This window comes from Polyodon spathula, chromosome 1 (assembly GCF_017654505.1).
Source record: "Polyodon spathula isolate WHYD16114869_AA chromosome 1, ASM1765450v1, whole genome shotgun sequence".
NCBI lineage: Eukaryota > Metazoa > Chordata > Actinopteri > Acipenseriformes > Polyodontidae > Polyodon > Polyodon spathula.
The window spans coordinates 31,611,968-31,632,910 of record NC_054534.1 but is presented as its reverse complement, the minus strand read 5'-3'; the positions used below and the strand labels follow the sequence as shown (position 1 = coordinate 31,632,910).

At 36.5% G+C, this 20,943-nt stretch overlaps 1 protein-coding gene across 1 annotated transcript in view; it reads right to left on the bottom strand.

Annotated features, from left to right (window-relative positions):
* LOC121317269 (A disintegrin and metalloproteinase with thrombospondin motifs 3-like) overlaps positions 1 to 20,943 on the bottom strand; it is a 101,610-nt gene that overhangs the window by 8,098 nt on the left and 72,569 nt on the right. The window contains exons 11-20 of the mRNA XM_041253019.1: positions 19,990 to 20,103; positions 19,736 to 19,881; positions 19,012 to 19,187; positions 18,699 to 18,832; positions 17,363 to 17,486; positions 12,929 to 13,009; positions 10,133 to 10,140; positions 8,758 to 8,913; positions 6,787 to 6,958; positions 6,033 to 6,165 (exon numbers count right to left, since the gene is read on the bottom strand). Of these exons, the coding sequence (XP_041108953.1) occupies positions 6,033 to 6,165; positions 6,787 to 6,958; positions 8,758 to 8,913; positions 10,133 to 10,140; positions 12,929 to 13,009; positions 17,363 to 17,486; positions 18,699 to 18,832; positions 19,012 to 19,187; positions 19,736 to 19,881; positions 19,990 to 20,103 (1,244 nt within the window). The remainder of the gene's footprint in view (positions 1 to 6,032; positions 6,166 to 6,786; positions 6,959 to 8,757; positions 8,914 to 10,132; positions 10,141 to 12,928; positions 13,010 to 17,362; positions 17,487 to 18,698; positions 18,833 to 19,011; positions 19,188 to 19,735; positions 19,882 to 19,989; positions 20,104 to 20,943) is intronic.

The window sequence follows — 20,943 nt, the reverse complement described above, 5'->3', positions numbered from 1 at the left end:
AAGTACATGGGAAAACTACAAAGCAGTCTGTATGCATCAATATGTTAACATAACATTATTCAGCAGGTTATTCAATCGCCTTTATGAAGCAAAACTAGTTAATTCTTTTGGGTGATGTAAAAACATTTATTCATATCTTGCCATGGCATAGTGACAACATTTCTGTATTATCCCCAGCCATTTCTCTCTTAAATGAATGCTTTATCTATTCTAGTGATTGATTTGATGATTTAACACGTTGTTGTTTTTAAAAGGTTTTCATGTTTGTGTATCTCACTACCATATGGGACACAATTTTATCTTTATAGAAATGGAAACTGTCACGAGTGAACCTAAAACTCATCTGTATGCAGCAGAGACGGATAGCTCTTTGATAGAAACAGCTTAATTTATTTGAAGTCTTCCCACTGACGATGGGAATGACAATGTAGAGATGGGAGCCCAGCTAACAAGATTTAAGTTTTTTGCAAGTATCAGGCTATTAAAGCTCACACACCCACACCTGTTGTGGCTTTGACAGACTCACTGCGAGCAGAAACTGACCCAAGACTGTCACAGCTACTGGAAGCAGGCTGATCTTTGGGATACAAATTAAACATTTGCAAAACTGCAACAAATATTGTAATGACTGTAATGTATTTTAAAAGAACATAAAGTCAGCAGCAATATTAAACAAACTGTTAAAACAAACTATTCCAATTTTTTTTTTTATTTTTTATAATGTAATCTGTATTGGTCTATAAGAAAATTGTAGGATTCCATATTCCTGTTTATTCTAGTGTAACAGTAGAAAAATATTATTAGTGAATGTGTAATGTCAGGCCGACCTGCTGAAAGTTCCAAACCTCCCTGTGACAAAGACGGCTGTAGTGGGGGCGTCAGACCAGAAGAAACACACAGTACTGCGAGAGGAAATGATAAATGGATGCGCTGCTGCACGGTTTATTATTATAAAATAAAACAGGACAAAAACAGGACACGGCACTGGCAGCCAACACAAAGAGACAAACAAAAACAAACTACACAGACAAACACTGTGAGCTGAATTTATGATTTACTTTACGTTATTATTTTATTATTGCCTCTGTCTCCAATCCCGTTCTCCACTCATGGAACACACAACCCTGAGTGAGTGAAAACATGCTGCTTTTATGCAGCTGTACCAAGACTGGACTGCTACTCAATCATTCAATTGGAGTCGCGTTGTTAGATGTTATTCTATATCAGAGTAAAGCAGTCCTAAGTTTAATGTTCAGGGTTGATTTGCTGCCAAGCAGGTGCCTAATTAAAAAAAAAAAAAAACCTCTTGCCTTCTATGTATATTAATGGAGTAAAATAAAATTACAATTTATAAAAGAGACTGCTATATTGAAGTATCTGAATTCGAAATACATGTTATAAAATAATTTAAAGTTAAACCATTACACAAATAAAATTATTATTGTTGAAAGAAAATATTAGTTAAAAATGAGAGAAGTTCAGTACTAACTGACACTGTCAGAATATTGTAATAATTGTACTGTGTTTTAAAGAATATACAACCAGTAGAAATACTATTGTAGCAAATTATAAGCAGAATAACAATTTAAATTAAGAAAACTGAACAAATGTTAATGTTAGAAAAAAAGCTTGTCTGTTTGTCTTTGTTATTCGAATGCATACACTCTTGGAAGCTGGTTAGACTCAAAAATAGGGCCTCCCCTATCTTTAAAATTAATAAGCACTATCGTGCATGGAAGCCTGTGTTAACCTTGGCAGAAGCCAGCATCTGGTTTAATTAGCTTGAAAATCAAGTCATAGTTTTCAGGGAAATAAACACAGAGGCTAAGTATTGCAACCTAACAAAAAGAAAAAAGTAACCCTTTCTAGACAGAACAATGTTTAAGGCTAAAAAAAACTGTTATACCTATTTTATTGTATTTCAAATAAGCACAGAGTTTTTAAAAAGTATTTTGTTCTAATAAGAAAAAAATATTTGGACTAACAACTGTTTTTGCCTGTTTGGAGCTTTAGTGTAATAAAAAATAGTAATAACAACAGAAAATAAGTATTATATGTTTGAATACAGTACAATAAAGTGTAAACTGTATTTAATAACTTTTAGTACACAGTTTTTTTACTGACTTACTGAAGGAAAATAATTAATTTTGTGATCTCTTCTTTACCTTGCAGCAAGGCTGTGCTGGGCATGAAAAAATAGGTTTTGGCAGGCAAAGCGAGACTTGCTGGTAATCAGCAGTTTTGAATCCAAGTCCTTTGTATAATGAGCGATCTTTTTAAAAATGAACTACTGAAATACCTTTTGGTACCAGAATAAGGGAGTATATGGGGAAATGTCGTTCTCATCATTATATTATAGAAATTAATGAAAACTTGGCAGCCGAAGTGAGGATTTCATTTAAATTAGAAGAGTTGTCTACAGTTCAAGCTCTTATCAGGATGGTAGCGACTTTAATTGGGATGATGTTTGTGAGACAAAAATACGGAGGCTTTTGTATTACAGAAGAAAAAGCAATTGTTGGACAGTTACATTTAAAACTAAAAAGGCCACATTGTTGCATTTATTTAAGTTTTACTGCAGTAATGAACAAATTAATTTATTTACAGGGAAACTGTTGTGTTTAAAAGTGAAAGAATTAAAAGTTTGTCTCAGACACACAGTATAGAGCGCACTAGATCTTCAAAAGATAAGGCTTAGTCTTTGGCACCTCAAAGCAGGATTCAGGGTTGGCTCTTAAAAGCAGATTTGCCAACCCTGAATGATAATCAACGGAAGGTGCTTTAAGAAAATAGGAGTATGTATCTCATTATATTATTAGAAAATAATGAGAGCTTAGTTATAAAAAAATAGGATGTAAGCTTTTTTCTTATCCTAAAAGATACCGATTCGAGGCTCTCTTAAATCTGACCAAAAATAACTTAATGTGGTGAATTTGGAAAAGTGCTTGCATATTACTTAGAAAACTATCCTTGCAGGTAAACAGGGTGTCTGAAAACTGCTTGCACAGGGGATTTTTTAGAAACAGAGAGAGGTCAGGCTTAGTCCAAGCATGGTATAGTTAATATGAGACTATTCTATTTCAAATGTTCATTATAGCCTGAATTTAAATTAAAATAACTGATATGGCCAATGCATGCTTTGTGGTTTTATTCAAAAGGCTTATGATAAACCCTTATAGTCTTTGACCAATACTTTGTTCATGCACATTTGTATATGAAGTTAAAATGGCTCATTGACAACACACTGAAAAGGTAACATAGTATGCTGCTAAGAGGGACACATTTCTGACCCAGGTTAATATAATCAAATAGAGCTGGTGCTACATGTTAAAAACATCTTTTATATGTAGGACCCTGTGAACCTAAATTTTAGGAAAGGAGGGGTGGAAGATAATGAACCATGAGCAGTGCAAGTTGAAAACTTTTCCCACAGTGGCCATAACAATATTTATATATATATATATATATATATATATATATATAATATATATATATATATATATATATATATATATATACTCACTTAAAGATAGGATCTGGTTCTTCTGACGTTTTAAATGGAGAAAAAACTCTATAAAAGCTGACGTGAAACCCCAGTCAAGTGTCACTTAACTTGATCTTACAAGTTGCGTGGTCCACGCTCTGACGATCTCTGAAAAAGCTGGTTGCTGTTTGGTCATTGTAGCAGGGTGGTAGGAAAGCCCTGCCGTTTAATTGTATTGTTTGTTTATTTTTAGAATGGGGTCTCCTCCTCTGCCCCTGTGTTATTTTGCATTTGTTTATTGTATTGTGTTTTATTTTGTTTATAGAATACTATGAACCGCCATGTGTTTTGTTTGTTTATTAATTATTGTATGACGGCATAGCTGTGTTTAGTTTTGTTATTGTTTTGCAGCGTGGATGGGAAGCCCCATCCACATTATAAAACCCATGCAGAAGGTGGCCATCTCCCAAATGAATTAAGTGATTCATTTGTTGCTAATCAGGAGATGGTCACCTGCATAAATACCTGCAGCTGTCTGCACTCCGGGTGGGTGTTCGGAAGTGGAGAACAGAAGAGTGAGAGGAGATATTCATTTAAAAACAGCAGATATAGGAACAGTGAAGGCAATCACCCAGCCTGACCTATATTTGTATTTTGTGTTCGTGATTTATTTTTGTTTAAACCTTTTATTTTTGTGCTCTGTGAGCAGTGTTTATTTTTGTTTAAATATTGTTTTTAATTTTGGGTTATTTAATAAACGACGCAAGCCGCGCCTGTAAACTGCAGTTACCTGACCTGTGTGCTTCCTTCTTCTGGTCTGACATCACCGGAATGGCATTTCCTGCCACAGTCGTGTTGTATTCTACAACTACACTTAAGGTAAGAAAATTATAGCTCATTTATATTGATGCATTGCTATAAGGTATAGGATTTACATTTTCTCTTTGGAGAGCGATATATTGGATGTTTTAGGATTTAGCAGTGGGCACTTTAGCAGTTTGCATGTCTAGCCTAAGGGCTGAGTATGTGATAACCATTGCTGTATTATTGTGTTGAAGTATTAATGCTGTTAAACCTGTAAAGGCACTGGAATCGCCCAGATTGCCTATTAGCAGGGAACCAACGTGGCTTGCAAGCACTCGATCCATTACACTATGTAACACAATTTTTGTTCCTGGGTAGTAAGTGTTATTTCCTAATTGCTTATGCCTCAAAAGTATAGAAAATGGCTATTATTCCCCACAAACTTTGCTTTTGTGACCAGGACAGTGATATTTTGAAATATCACTATTTCCAATGAGAAAACGGGTGCTTTTGTGTCTTTTCGTTCACATAAAGTCCGAAAAAAACAACATATGAATCCAAATTAACATGTATTTATACTAAAGTAATACAAAAATGACTACAAAAGATTTAGAAGTGAGTAGTTTTCCGAGATTTACGATTATACTGTATTTACAGTTGTGAGAGCAATGTGCCTGACAGTTGTGGCATATGAACTGAGAGTATTTGTCATGCATACTCATCATGGATACATTCCGGGCACCCCAAAGCTCTCCAAAAAGGCCACCTTTTGAATGAAATATTGGACAAATAAGTAATGTGGCAATGTACAGCATGTGTGGCGCCAGAAGGTAACCTCCCTTTTAGAACTTACTCAAGAAACTAGTGTATGACTGGCCATAAAGATTTACACAATATTCATTTTTGGAGAGGTTTGGGGACCCTTGGGCCTAGCTTTGTAAAACCTCATGTAGAATTTGATCCCTTTATTCAATCAGTTTCAAACTGTTATCCAGTGTAGTAGACATGTTGGGGAAGCACTGGAAAAAAAATCTTGCTCTTTTCATGTGCTACAAGGTGAAAAAATGACGATAGAATAAAAACAAATTAAAGGCGTTTGCTTTTTATGTTTTTTTTTTTCTGGATATCTCCTTCCAGTGTGGTACTGAGTAAGACTTATATCAAATCTGAGTCCTAATGGCCAGAGGGTTACCTTGAATTCAAGCCCTGACCATGCCTGTGCTGTCTATACCTTGGAAGATAATGACATTTATTTAAGGCCATAGCCTTCCAGGCGGAAATTGCCTGTGGGAGGCTGGGGGTTTAACAGGTTAAATGAGTGTGTAATTTTCTTGATTAAAAGTTGTCTGGATACCTTGCAAGCCCAGTGCATGAACAATCCACTACAGGAGTCCAAAACACCTCTGTCCTACTTAAATGTCTCTCCTGAGTTTAAGAGTATGCTCAGAGAAATAAAAGAAGTATGTGCGAAATCTGACAAACTCCCTAACGTAACATTTTTGAAAGAATATCCTAATAAACAAAAAAAGAAACTCTTAATTCCATAAATTCAGATATATCTAGAGAAAATAAATGAGGTAACACTGGCTTGAGGAAGATGAGACTGAGTGTGGGGGTCAGTGATTCTGTTCTCTATTAATTATAGCTTGTTATCAGCACACAAAATATACCAAATATTTACTATTTAGTCATTCATAATAAATTACAGATTTTGTTTATAAATCGTAATACATTCTACACTTACATAGGCTGAGTGCACTCCTGAAGGTTACACATCCTGCGAATGGGCTTTGGCTTTTTGTTTGCATCACAATAACTGCGATGAACCAGCTTGTTGTCATTCTTTCTCCGGCATCCATATTTAGTGTACTGTGAACCTATGAATGAAAAGCAAAGCACATGTGCCTTCGACTATAATCGACTGGTCAAATCTGCTCAATCTGTTACTTTATTTTCAGGTCCACTGTGCTTCATTTTTCCAATGTAAGACACCACACAGAACTTGCATATTACTCCCTTCAAGCAGAGTTAGACAGCTCTCCCTTCATTAGTTAAAAGCTTGTATGAAGCTACTGCAAAATCCTTGCAACAAAAGGAATCCTTCAGTATCATATCAAATAATTTTCCTTCTGTTGACGTCATATCTATTAAGAGACACGTAATCTACAGAGTCTTGCAGTTACCCTTTCCTCCTCATAAGACTATTCACAGACTGTTGCAAGAACAATAAATTCAGTGGCTTTGTCTCATCTAATAATACTTTCTCACAACATGGTCAGAATGTTATTTTTTATTCAGTGATAACAGCAAAGTTTACAACCATTAGTGTTTAAATGACACTGGTAATTAATGAAATGAAAAAGCAAACACACATGCTTTTATAAACACAATTTCTGTCACACACACATCCAGCTTTATATTCTGCTATTAGAATTGAATTTGTAAGACTTTGCAATATAATAAATGCAACAGTAAATCATGGAAATGGAGAGCATTACCTCCTGCACAAGGTTTTGTGCACTGTGACCAGCTCTTCAAAGCCCACTCGAATAAGTCTGCATTTTCCTGTAGTACATTGTTGTTACCCGTACTAATTGTGGGTACAGAGTCCTCATGAATGATATATTTGTATGTCAAACTTGATCTTGTGTCATTGTCTTGAGGTATAATCTGAAAAAAAGATAAATGACAAACAGTTTTTTTGTTAAACATTTATTTCAACTCCAACAAACACTTGCAATAAATTATTTTTAATTGTTTAATACATAAAAATCCACACTCTTTAGGGTTACAATTCTTCTGTAAAACCCTGACCAGGATAATCATATCCGCCTCCATTATCTGAGATATTCAATTTGTCCCTATTGGACATGATGGTTCCTGCAGACCATTGTTCTAGGAATTCATCCAAGCAAGAACTTTTGTATCACTTTTGTGCAAACTATAATATGTATCATAGGCAGGCAGCTTTTACAAAACTCAGGTCAGGGCTATCAAAGAGTCTCAAATCAATTTCTGCTTATAAAGTGGTCTGGCAGTTGGTAATATACTGTGAATGTAGCTGAACACACTTTGTCTGGATTTTCAGTCTGGCATTGTTGAACTATACTATGAAAGTGACATTCTACTTTCACATTCCCTGCACATTAACACTGTTTTGTAGGATAGCAGGGAGAACAAGACATAAGCCCTGTCCTTGGTTGCTGAGTGGCATGTCATTTTGAGTTGATGTGACCGAGCAATTGTAGCAGAGCGTTAACCCCCCTCCAAAAGAAAAAAAAAAAAATTTAGTTCCCCAAAATGTTACATTCTTACTTTATGACTGTGGGGTGTTATTCTTGGAACCAGGTTTATTATTACCACAGTAAGACGTTATATATTATTTTTTCAGTTTTGCATCTTGGGAGGCGCTAAACATAAAGCAAGTGTTTTGGAATTCTGTATCTTGTGTTTGTTTGTTTGTTTGTTGTTGTTTTATTCCCTACTGCTAAAATGTAAAATGTTTGATTATTTGAAAATGTTGGTCACTTCAAGAGGGGATGAATGTAGCAGAGTGTTAATTTAAAGTCCCCAAAAGAAAATTAATAAAGTTTATCAAAATGTTAAGTTCTTGCATTATGACTGTGGGATGCTATTCTTGGGAAAAGAGAGACCCCTAGGGGCTGAAACTGGCAACTCATTAATTTGCATCAGTGAGTCTAACTTGCTTTACGGCTTTAAAGCTTGCTCCTGCCGTAGAAGGTGGGTTTATTTTTCTCTGCTCCGATAATTGTATGCTTTATTCCAAAAATACTGTTCGGAATATCTCAAAACCAGTTACTAGAAATAGTTTGTGCAATGTTATTTTCTTATTCAGAAAATAACCCAAAACTACACAACCACACTGTGCTGGAGCATGGCTAGTACTAGGTAATGCACTCCATGTGTGAGTTAGAAGCTTGTTACTGCCGTAGGAGAGAGAGAATACTGCTCTGTGAAGCTGCCTGTTCCAACCGCAGTCTTGTTTATTTGTCATGAATTTATAAGCTGTAAGAACCACCTCTCCTCCTGATTCCTTTGAGGATAACAAGGCAGTGCTGAACAGCGAACAGGATCGCATAGGTCACACAAGCAATTCAAATGTGATAACTGCATGCTAAGAAGAGATGACAGTATCGCTAACCGAATCCTCAGAAGCTTCATAAATATACATTCTAATATAGAGGATACAAGTGTTAAGTGTTTTCAATATCAGACCAAATGTAGAACGTGCAACAACTTGTCCTTGTTATGTCTGTATGTATAAAAATGATCACATAGAACATAAAAAAAAAAATCTTTTGACGATACATACTGTATATATGTTTGATAAAGTGAGAGGCTGAATGTTAAAATTCTGTTCTGTTCAGTTTCTCCTTCTATTGTACATGTGTAGGCCTGAAATTGCAAGAGAAAACTTTTTTTTTTTTTTATTAAAGTGCAAAACCTACCAAGACAACAACTGCATCATGTAACGGTCCATTGGTGTGAAGGGTCTCTATGTCTTCCTCGATGATGTAATCCCACTCCACTCCCAGGTCAATAAAGTTCCGAGATTTTGCTTCCTCTCCTTTGCCATTGAGAATATAATGCCCTGTGGCTTGATTCTTGTTGAATTCCTAAATTTCGGGGTGATTGCCATCTTATGACCACATTAAAAGGGTGTGACGAGTTCTGCAGTCGCCACGACCGACTGGCTGAAGTTAACCAGGGTACGTGAAAAATAAAAAAACAGTCACCATTAGGTTGAAAAACAGCCAAAAAACAAGATACAGAGTAACTCTGCTATACTTAATGATTTAACCCCCACACGCCATTTTACAGCACTACAAATACAAGTTACACACACATTTAAAGACATGTTATATATGCAAAGCTGTTTTCAAAAGTGAAAGCTGTTGCTTAATTAAGCGATTTTCATTACTCATACAATTCAGTAGAGGTGTTGCTTATTGCTAAAAACATGTTCTAAATTAATACTCACATGAATATTGAAATAGTGGTTACACTTAAAAAACATGGCTGATATTTAAACCTCTGTTTAGGAAAAGAGAGCCTATCTAAGACACATCTACATTGTTAAACATAAGCTACTATAATGTCAGGAGCTTATAAAAGAAGCAGCACTATGTTGTTTACAGACAGAAAGGGTTAACTGGGTCTGCCCTCATGGACAACACCAAACAGAAGTTTGACACTGTGTGCTTTAGCTGTTGGATTAACCTCTTCTGCTTTAGATTGTCAAAGGGATACAGTGCCCTCTATATCCAGTTTGCTGCAGAATTTATTTTAAGATTTAGACAAAATGTAATCTTGTTTTTTTGTAATACTTACTGTAAAGTAATGAGTATCTATGTAAAAACGACTAAATGTGATTAAAGCATTTCTGTTTAGGTTATATTCTGCAAATTAGGTTCCTCCTTCTCCTTCTCCTCTGTGTATTATTCATTTTACTTGTAGTTTAAGAACTTATGAATTAGTTGGAATCATTTACACACAGATAATAGTGATTTCGACATACAGTTCTGTAAGGTCTGTATGGTATATACCTGGTATAACTTCAATATGAAAAACTGCAGTAAAAAGTACACAGAATGGGACTTAATGGGACATAATGACTGTAGACATAGGTATACTTCACTACTTGCAGAGTGTAGCACTCTAGTTAAATAGCTGTTTAAATTAGCTTCAAGTACAAGTGACTTTGTAATATATAATTGAAGTTACAGTGTAGTTATAGAGCAGCTAAATTGCAGTTAATCTACTGTATCTCCACTGTGCAATTATTTGGCATTTTGTGCAGCCAGGATTCTGCTTTTTATAGACTTGTATAACTTAAGGACACTGATGAAAAGTATTACACCAATACTATCACAGCAATTATGGATTTAGTTATCCAGTCCTCAACAGGGAGCAATTTAATAGTTAGGGGATGACTCAGCATTAAAATGTAAAGCAAATTATTCTTTCACGCTGATAGAGAGGTGACAAACGGGGAACTGGGAATTTGGGAGTTACTTGGCAGTACAGTACAGAAGTACATAGTTACACTTAAAATAAAACAATGACTACATAGAAGATACTTCTGAGCCTGCAGCTATTCTGCATCGATGTCAGAGACATGGAAAACAGGATGCGTGCTGTAGGGGTGCATCAGTAAGGGACACAATGCCTCTGGTCTGGATCATAAGCAGTGCACCAGCGTGGTGTTAGGAGGCACTGTGCTCTACAGGGTGAGTGTGTAGGGGTGCATCAGTAAGGGACACAATGCCTCTGGTCTGGATCATAAGCAGAGAACCAGCGTGGTGTTAGGAGGCACTGTGCTCTACAGGGTGAGTGTGTAGGGGTGCATCAATAAGGGACACAATGCCTCTGGTCTGGATCATAAGCAGTGCACCAGCGTGGTGTTAGGAGGCACTGTGCTCTACAGGGTGAGTGTGTAGGGGTGCATCAGTAAGGGACACAATGCCTCTGGACTGGATCATAAGCAGTGCACCAGCGTGGTGTTAGGAGGCACTGTGCTCTACAGGGTGAGTGTGTAGGGGTGCATCAGTAAGGGACACAATGCCTCTGGACTGGATCATAAGCAGTGCACCAGCGTGGTGTTAGGAGGCACTGTGCTCTACAGGGTGAGTGTGTAGGGGTATATCAGTAAGGGACACAATGCCTCTGGTCTGGATCATAAGCAGAGCACCAGCGTGGTTTTAGGAGGCACTGTGCTCTACAGGGTGAGTGTGTAGGGGTGCATCAGTAAGGGACACAATGCCTCTGGTCTGGATCATAAGCAATGCACCAGCGTGGTGTTATGAGGCACTGTGCTCTACAGGGTGTTCTTATCATGCCACTCTTAACACTACAGGTTAAAGACTAAGTAGCTTCAAATGACAACCTCTTAGTTTGTGCTGTTTATTTACTCTTTGTATGATGCAACTACTCAGAGAGGTTCTAATTTCAAACAAATACGGAGACTGTCTGAAAGCGTTGATTTTGAGTTCAGGAGCTGCTCTTTGGTTTTTGTTGCCTGCCATAGACCTATGTAATGAAGGTTTCATCAGGCAAAGTGTCTTTATATTAGTAAGCACCAGCACAATTGCCATATAGTACAGTGTATTGCCAGCAAAACACAGTTTCACAGAAAGACTTTAGATAATCTAATCTCTGTTACACTATAAACATACTGTATACAGCCATCCTATACATCCTACACTTATTACACCACAAATCAAGGTAACAGACTAGGAACATTGTAGTAAACTTCAGCCACTTTAATAAAACACAAAAAACCTAACTATGCAATTTCTACTAATTTAACAAATAATAATAAAAAAATATATATTTAAAGTATTAGTTCATGACAAAAGTATTGGCACCCCTGCTTTAGTATTTCACGTGTCCTCCTTTTGCTTTTATTACGGCATTCAACCACTTCTGATCATTCTTAACCAGTATGTTACATCTTGTTGGTAAAATCTGGGCCCTTTCTGTTTTGCATATTTCCTTCAGCTCAGACAGATTGGATACATTTGGCTACAGATTTTTTCAGATCAGTCCAAAGCATTTATACTGGATTGAGATCTGGTAATTGCGAAGGCCATTCCAGAACTTTTATCATAGTTTTCTTAAAGAATTCCAGAGTTGACTTAGCCATATGCTTTGCGTCGTTCGTGTTGGAAGATAAATTGACTGCCAATCAGCCTACGAGTATTATTGTACATTGTACAATGTTTTGATACATGGCTGCATTAATTCGGCCTTGAATCACATGAATGCATCCAGTCCCTGACTGCTAAAATTGTGTCATCAGAACTTTTAAATGTAGAAACAAATATTTTATAACAAGTTCCCACAAATTCTTAATTCTTATATTACTTGAAATTAATTTCCAAACTTTAAATTGTTGTAATGTTTAACCTTTATATTACTTGAAGAAAGTGTTAACTGTGGGATAGTATGATAATGTAATTGGTAATTATTGATTAACTGGGCTCCAGGCACAGCCTAAAAAAGCCAAGAGAAACCTGTTAAAAGCAAAAGATTTCAAAGACTTTGATATAAAATTGGAGATCTGCCTGGGAGAGAAAAACGGTATGTGCTACATTTTACAATACATCCATTGAACTGAATCATTACAATGGGCTGCCTATGTTTGTTTGTTTAGTTATTTTTTAAACTGTGCTGTGCTGTTTTGCTTTGCTATAGGGTTAACAGTAAGCTTCATTTATGTTTATTTAACTTTCATTAAACTCTACCATGTTAGTACACTGTTAGTACACTCCCCCCCCCCCCCCAATTCAAATACAACGATGCCCCCTAGGCTACAGACATGTTTGTTGTAAACCCTCCTAAAAAGGCACATAAATTGGAAATTGTATTGCATTACAAAGACACGCCAACAGTGTACCAGTCTTTTTTTCTCTCACACACTTTGCCTAAGCCTAAAACAATCTGATGGTATGTCCAGGAGGTTGCATCCAACTAATACTTCTTTTTGACCAAGCTATTGTATTATAGGTGTTTAAGGAGTTCATTCTATATGATGGACACAATGCACTCAATTTAGACAAACTGTAAACACCTTTTAAATATGCAGGAATGCAAATTCTAATGTTAGAAGCCACTTACCAAGAATGTGAGGAGAAGCCTCGTCTTCTTGGATGAACACATGTCTGGCACCAGGTGGGATGTCAAACATCTTAAGGTAACCTTTGCATGTGTTTTGATCAGCGATGAAAGAAAATATTAAAAAAGACAAAGCAGTGGTTAGTAGAGCTATGAACGCTAACTTTTCTTGCAGAAGCGGACATCCCTTTACTATGAAGGCAGTTTACACTAAATGCTACTGGTTGAAGACAAACTACTATACCTTATGCAATGTTATGCATGCCTGCAAAAAAAGATTTCAGCTATGCTTTTTAGGCAAAAAGTTCACTGTCTTATTGCTGACTTTTTTTTTTTTTTTTAACTTAGAGGGCCCTATTTAGAAGCAAGTGAAAAAACACATTTTCAGAGAGGAATACAATTATTGTACTAGTATAGAACTAGCAAGACTCCACCAGAATGATGAAACTGTTCCTGCAAATGATTTGTTTCTTGCTAGTTGTATACAATTACAACAGTGTTATCCCTATGCCTTTGTGCTTTAATATAAGCACCAGACTTGTAATGCTGGTAATATATTTCTAAGTGAAACATCAAACTGTAGCAGTTAACAGTAACATTACAAACCTGGCAATAATGGAGGATAGTTGAAAAATAAGTAAATTAAATCCATAGGGCTTCCTCTCAGCTACTTGATCTCTGTGTGCTTTTTGTTGCTGCTACTTCTTTATTATTTGGCTTGGATTTACTTTCTGAATAACTTCTAAATACAGCATCTGTTAAATATATAAATCCTTAAATGAGCCAGTAAACGTGTTTCAGTACACAGATCACAAATTGAATTGAAATAAACAGTGAATCTTTTGCCCAGTTTGTAAAGCTGATCAGTAAATTCTACATTGCTGCAAAATAGCCTTCTCTATTCTAAGGATGCCCTTTCTTCTGCAAATTGTTTTGACTTACCAAGGGTATTTTTAGAATCCTTTGTTTCAATGAGATGCACATTTCGTGCTCCTTTAGGTAATAAGAATGCTCCTCTCATCTTCCCTTAAATTAAAATGGGTTTGTTAGTTTTGAATAATGAATTCTTTTTCATTGACTATTACCAATTGTTGTGTGTGTGTGTATGTATATATATATATATATATATATATATATATATATATATAGAGAGAGAGAGAGAGAGAGAGAGAGAGAGAGAGAGAGAGAGAGAGAGAGAGAGAGAGATATCCAAATTAAGAAAATAGCATCTGCATACTGGTATATGAACAAGTAAATTAAAAAATGAGAGGAAGTATTTTTTAAAGTCATTATCTATTTCAATGCTTTTTCCCTGTGAGAGGGTGCGGTCTGTGCTGGCTTTTGTTCCTGTGTTTTATTTTCCCTTTTTGCTTTCGCCTTCTGGTAACACTATGTAACACAATTTTTGTTCCTGGGTAGTAAGTGTTAGTTCCTAACTGCTTATGCCTCAAAAGTATAGAAAATGGCTATTATTCCCCACAAACTTTGCTTTTGTGACCAGGACAGTGATATTTTGAAATGTACCTATTTACAATGAGAAAACGGTCTTTTCGTTCACATAAAGTCATAAAAAAAACAACATATGAATCCAAATTAACATGTACTTATACTAAAGTAATACAAAAATGACTACAAAAGATTTAGAAGTGAGTAGTTTTTCGGGATTTACGATTATACTGTAAATCACTTTCACGAATCAGTCCCCAAATGTAGTCTCCCATCATGTTCTCGTTATACTGTCCTTGGTAGCGGCGTTCAAAGTCCAGTATATACTGGTGGAAGTGCTTGCCTTGCTCCTCCGAGTACGCTCCCATGTTCTCCTTGAATTTATCAAGATGAGCATCAAGGATATGGACTTTGAGGGACATCCTACAGCCCATTGTGCCGTAGTTCTTCACCAGAGTCTCAACCAGCTCCACATAGTTTTTGGACTTGTGATTGCCCAGGAAGCCCCGAACCACTACAACAAAGCTGTTCCAAGCTGCTTTCTCCTTATTAGTGAGCTTTTTGGGGAATTCATTGCACTCCAGGATCTTCTTTATCTGTGGTGCGACGAAGACACCGGCTTTGACCTTTGCCTCAGACAGCTTAGGGAAGAAGTCTTGAAGATACTTGAAGGCTGCCAACTCCTTATCTAGAACTCTGACAAATTGTTTCATAAGGCCCAGTTTGATGTGCAGTGGTGGCAAATGCACCTTCCAGGGGTCCACCAGTGGCTCCCACTTGACGTTGTTCCTCCCCACAGAGAACTCGGTCCACTGTAGCCAGTCCCGCCTGTGGTAGTGCGCCTTGGTGTCCCTGCTGTCCCAAAGGCAAAGATAGCAGAGAAACTTGGTAAAACCATCTTGGAGACCCATCAGGAATGCCACCATTGCAGCCTCTTGATGCCATCTCAGAAAAATGCAGATATGTATCCACTTAGGCAGCTGGAACTAAACTGAACTGGTGGGCTTAAGGCCCCTGTATTTATACTACTATTTTTATTACTGGAAAGTTCTAGAAGTTACTCCAAGTTTACTCAGCACTGAATCTATCTGGAATGTTCTGGAAAATAGGTAAATTTCAAAATATCACTGTCCTGGTCACAAAAGCAAAGTTTGTGGGGAATAATAGCCATTTTCTATACTTTTGAGGCATAAGCAATTAGAAAATAACACTTACTGCCCAGGAACCAAAAAAAAATAATAATTGTTACACAGTGTAATCACTGCGTGCCACCCCATTGTCGGTATTTGGGACCACAGCATAACAGCGCCATCTACTGTACCAAATAAATCAGTGCACCCTACCCTTCCACACCTGTACATTTGCAAATTTGCTTTGTGTTTGCAATACATCTGAATACAATGAATATGCAAATTTGGACAAACTTGCAAAAGTATTAACATAATGTACAGTCAATGAAAAAGAATGTCACTATCGGAAACAAAAGTTGGTTAGATAATACTGGATACTTGCAGGTTTTGTTTTCCAACAAATGGATTTCTTTTTGGCATCTCTTGCTTAATTGCTTTCCTGTTAAAAAGAAGATTCATTAATATTTACATCTGTTTGTTTTTTAAAGAAAAAAACAGTAAAAAAAAAGATAACTACAGACATTACTAAAGTGTATTTGTACTGCAAGTTGTAACTTTCTGACTAATAGATTCTGTAACTTCTACAATTGATTTATAATCCCATTCAACACCAAAGGGAGGGGTTAAGACCACCTTCCTTATGCATACATAACAGACACACAAGACACAAACAGAAGTCACCTCGTTTACATAAAATTGGTTTATCTGATTATTATTAAAACTGCAGTCCTCATCTCCTGGGACTTTTACTATATTATGGTCTTAAATATTCTTTAACAGACATATCTGTTTGGATCTTGCACTAATTTGTACGCCCACATTGATGCAGTAATCTCATCAAGAGCATACCTACAAACAAAATTATCTCATTGTCTTGACAGCGTTGCTTGAATCATGTCTTAAAAATATCTGGGCCTATATTTATCATTTGTTCCGTGAATACATGATTTGATCGTACGCATGAAGTTTGGAATTGTCACACACATAATTAAATCCAGATTTATCAACCATGCATAAGGCACTGGTTTGGCTTGTTTGTATCTGCATTTAAAACACCCCTTCATAGCCATATATGATAAATGTAGCTGTCTGGTACGGCTCCATTTTCTAGGCGAGGGCTCACACTGCTGTTTTGAAGAATAAATTAACTGTAGGGTCAGCCTGGTCATTTAGTCACAACATTCAGTAGACGGAGACAGGCATCAGATGGAACCTGTACATTCATTGAAAGGTAATGTCTTCAGTAATTACCAGTGTGCAACTGAAACAAGGGAGTAGCAAAACATTACCTACTGCTTAGTAAGTAAAAATCATAGTGGGGGTAACAAAACATTTATGTCATGTTAGTATTAATAATAGCATATTTGGTATACAACAGCAATAATTTATAAAATAATGACATGTAACAAACATTTCAGCAATACTTGCATCAATAACAAAAACTGAATGAGAAAGTTATTTTACATATTGCACTGATAGTGGATATTTAGACGATTTAATAGGAGTTTAATTTTGTGTTCCAGTGCTCTTATTTTCATTTTTAGACATTAGAATCCTCAGAGAAGGTGATTTGCTTTGGTGATGGGTTGTTTGTACTTCTGCTTAGTTTTTATGTCATGTGTGTTTCTCACAGAACATGATTCAAATGGTTTTACAGATTTAGAAATTATTATTTCATTTTTAATTTTTTTTGCTTTTGAGGAGTGTGCACATATATTGTCATACCAAATTTCTATAGAAATAGTAACCTGATGAAGTGAGTAAGTCTCGACTGAGCACAATTGGGTCAGTGAAAATCAATTGACAGTGAACTAAAAAATGGTTTCCATACAGAGCAGTGAATTGCAGTTAACATCCTTACCAGGTTTTTTTGGAGTTCTGGTAAAAGTCCCCTTGACAGTTCTGCAGTGCGAGTTATCCCCTCCACAAACTCCACACTTATCTTCAACTTTGTTTGACCCAATCTCTCTGTCACATCCTACATTCTGTGGAATGAGAACACAAGAAGACAACATAGATTTGCAGTCCAGAAGACATAAGCTTACCATGGTCTGTATGCACATTTGGGAACAACTTCCTCAGGGCTAAGATGTATTCAATCAATACATGTATGAAGGGTCTTCTCAAGCACACCATCTAAAGATACAGTTATTCTAGCAAAATACATGTTAATGCCTTTACTGCAAGGTTTACATTTGCCTTCTTAATTCTTAATTACAGCCTCTTTAAACATGTTCATCTTCAATATGAATGCTTCAGTTATCACTTATTCGGGTTGAAAGGGTGATAAGGCAATATTATACAAATATGGACTGGCGTTGAGGTGCAGTGGAAAACTCACCAAGGGCTACTGAAATGCTCAATAACTTGTGCTAGAGAATGTCCTACCACATTTCATTACAATTGTATAGACTGTTCTCTAAAGGTATGTAAAACTGTAAGACAGACAAAAAGACAAAACGAAAGACCAACTCCATAGCTCCAGATTCTAATATCGGAGTCATTTAACTTGTGCGATAAGTTAAGGATGAGAGAGTCTCCAGAGATGAGTAGGCGAGTCCTGGAGGCGGTCGAGTCTCTAGGCGAGGGAGAGAGATGAAACAAAAAAAAAACATCTCTATATAATTATATATATATATATATATATATATATAGATATATATATATATATAATCTCCAACCTCCCGGTGGATATAGTAGAGAGGTGGAGAGAATAATAGACTGGAACTCATCAAGAAGGAATTGGAGAAAGCAACCTGCCATTACCACCAAGTGATCTGGAGTTTCGAATAAAGCAAGAGTACAGTGTTTCATTACAATGCATTTCCAATCATAATTGGCAGTTTTATAAAATTGTCTTTCATTCTAAAGTTTGCGCTGCTACCTGCAGGTCTCCATACCGACAACATGTCAGGCTGCAGGTTTCCACTGACTCATCTACATTTTGTTTTTGTCTTTTTAGTCTGATGTTATTACTTTTCACAGCAGTGGTTCTGTCTGTTTAATACATTTTACAATTCTAGCTAGGATGTGTCTTAACATTTAAGAAGGAAAAAATGAAATTCTTTTTTTTTTAAGTATGCATTGATAAGTACTGTCTGTAACAGTGTCAATTTGAGTTGCACCTGACATCAACATTCAGTATTGTTCAAGTTTTTTCAGCTTCTGAAATTGTTAATGTGAGTTTGTTCACTCACCACGCATTCACCACGCACACAGATGCTGTAGAGATCCTTGTAAGAACAACGTGTCCCATCATGGACTAACTGTTTCATATAGGCCACATCTCCTGTTTCCTTTGATTGGCAGTAAAGATGGCACCTTTTAATGGCTGTGAAAGACAATATGGATTCAGTTGAGACACCTAAAACTACTTCAATCATTTCTACAGTGCATAGTTACATCAAAGAGTCACCAATGAAAGCAAAGCCGCAACAAATCAAAAATGTTAAAAATTCTACCCTTACTGTACATGTAATAATAATTAAAAAGTAACAAGTTTTGACTTACAGTCTGGATGTTCATGGGGGAGCCAATGATGCTTTGCACTCTGGAACTCAAAGTATGAATTACGCTGCTGGCACTGCTGTGCTCTGAAATCTTCAAACTGCTTTGGACATTCATCTGTGTTACACAGCTGGTATTCATAGTTTATACCAGGGCAATCCTGACCTCCATTTGAAGGCCTGGCATGTAAAAGAGTTGAGTTTATTATTTTGCAATGGACCAAAGATTTGTGTTGTTGCACACTACACATTAAAGCTCATTTCATATAGCCGTGCCAAAATGATCCTCAAACACTAGGCTTAAACATTGTGTTCAAGTTTATTATATCTATGATTACCCACTTAAAACGAATTGCAAGTTAAGCAGTCCCTGGACACAGACAGGGTGGTTTTTCAACAGCAGAATGACAAAAACTGGACATGACAGGTATTCGAGAACTTTCTTCACAAAGTTATTTTCACATAATGATTTAATATGAGTTTGTTTGAAAAAGCTGCATGGCACTGGTGCTTTTTAGTCATTCATCATTCAAATTTACTGATTTGGGGAACAGTGTTTCTCTTTCATATATCTAAGTGCGTTTACCTGAAATATATTGTGTTCTGTGTTTCATTCACCCCCTCCCCTCCAACTCTTAAGCACTAAGAAAGCGACACTGGATGAAGCATATAAATGTGTTTGTAAATGGGTTTCACAGCTGTCTCTGTCAGGCTGAAAGACAACTTACGTGGGGTTGTTGCACTGACGAGTTCTAAACCTAACCCCAGTTCCACAGGTTCGTGAACAGGAACCAAACTTTGCCCAGGATCCCCAGCTACCATCCTGTTTCAGCTGGTTGGTATTCTTCCACATGCAGTGACCCTTATAGCACCACTGTGTATTAAAAACATAGCAGTCAACACAGCAGACATTTGTTTTAATGAGTTGTATGCATATACAGTACTTGTGGAGGGAGTCCCAGTGAATATATGTAAAACTTACTTGTCCTGGTGCACACTCTGTTCCATCTAGTGGGGGCCCTTTCTTGGTTTTGCAGAAGTAAGGGTTGTCAGGGTGGCTACACCAAAGTTGCTTGCATGGGTCAAATGTCCGAAACTAAAACATAAAATATAACATTATTGTATATTACAACACAGCAGGGAGGGGGTTAACATCATCCGTGCATAAAACATGTATTTAATTATATTTGTTAATTGTTTTATTACTAATTATCCCCTGCACCTGGTGTTCATTGTAAATTAGAGCCAGGTGCAGGATATTTAAAGGAAGCAGCCAGTCTGTTTAGGGCTGCTGGTGTGTATAGAAGCCCCTAGTGTGCTCAAGTGTATAAAAACAAAAGGTAGTGTAAAACCTTTTGATTTGTAAAACTGTGTGTTTTGCAGCCAGCAAACAGTTTAGCTGTCCGGTGATTAGTTTAGAGTGGCAGTTAATGTTTAGTTAGTGCTCGAAATAAGCTAGGTGTTTATTTTTGTTTATTTATTAAACATGAAATCAAAAGGTTTTACACTGTCTTTTCTTTTTATATGCTTGAGCATACTATCAAGCGGGCTTCTATACACACCAGCAACCCTGAGCAAACTGGCTGCTTTCTTTAAATACCCTGCATCTGGTTCTACTTTACAGTAATCACCAGGTGCAGAGGATAATTAATAATAAACAATTAACAAATATAATTAAACAAATACACGTTTTATGGAGGGAGGATATTAACCCCCTGTAACACAACATTTTAGTCGAGTTAAATTCCCCATTAAGTCTAAGGCCAAGAAAACATGTCACATTCTGTATTTAATTAAGGCAGACGACAAACTGCACCCTCTTTCATCACTTGATCTAATACAAATGTAAAAGGGCTAACATGGGACGTTCCAGGTGATACTGATTAATTATTCTTTACAGAAATAATTATTTAAGAAAATTAGTAATTAATATTCA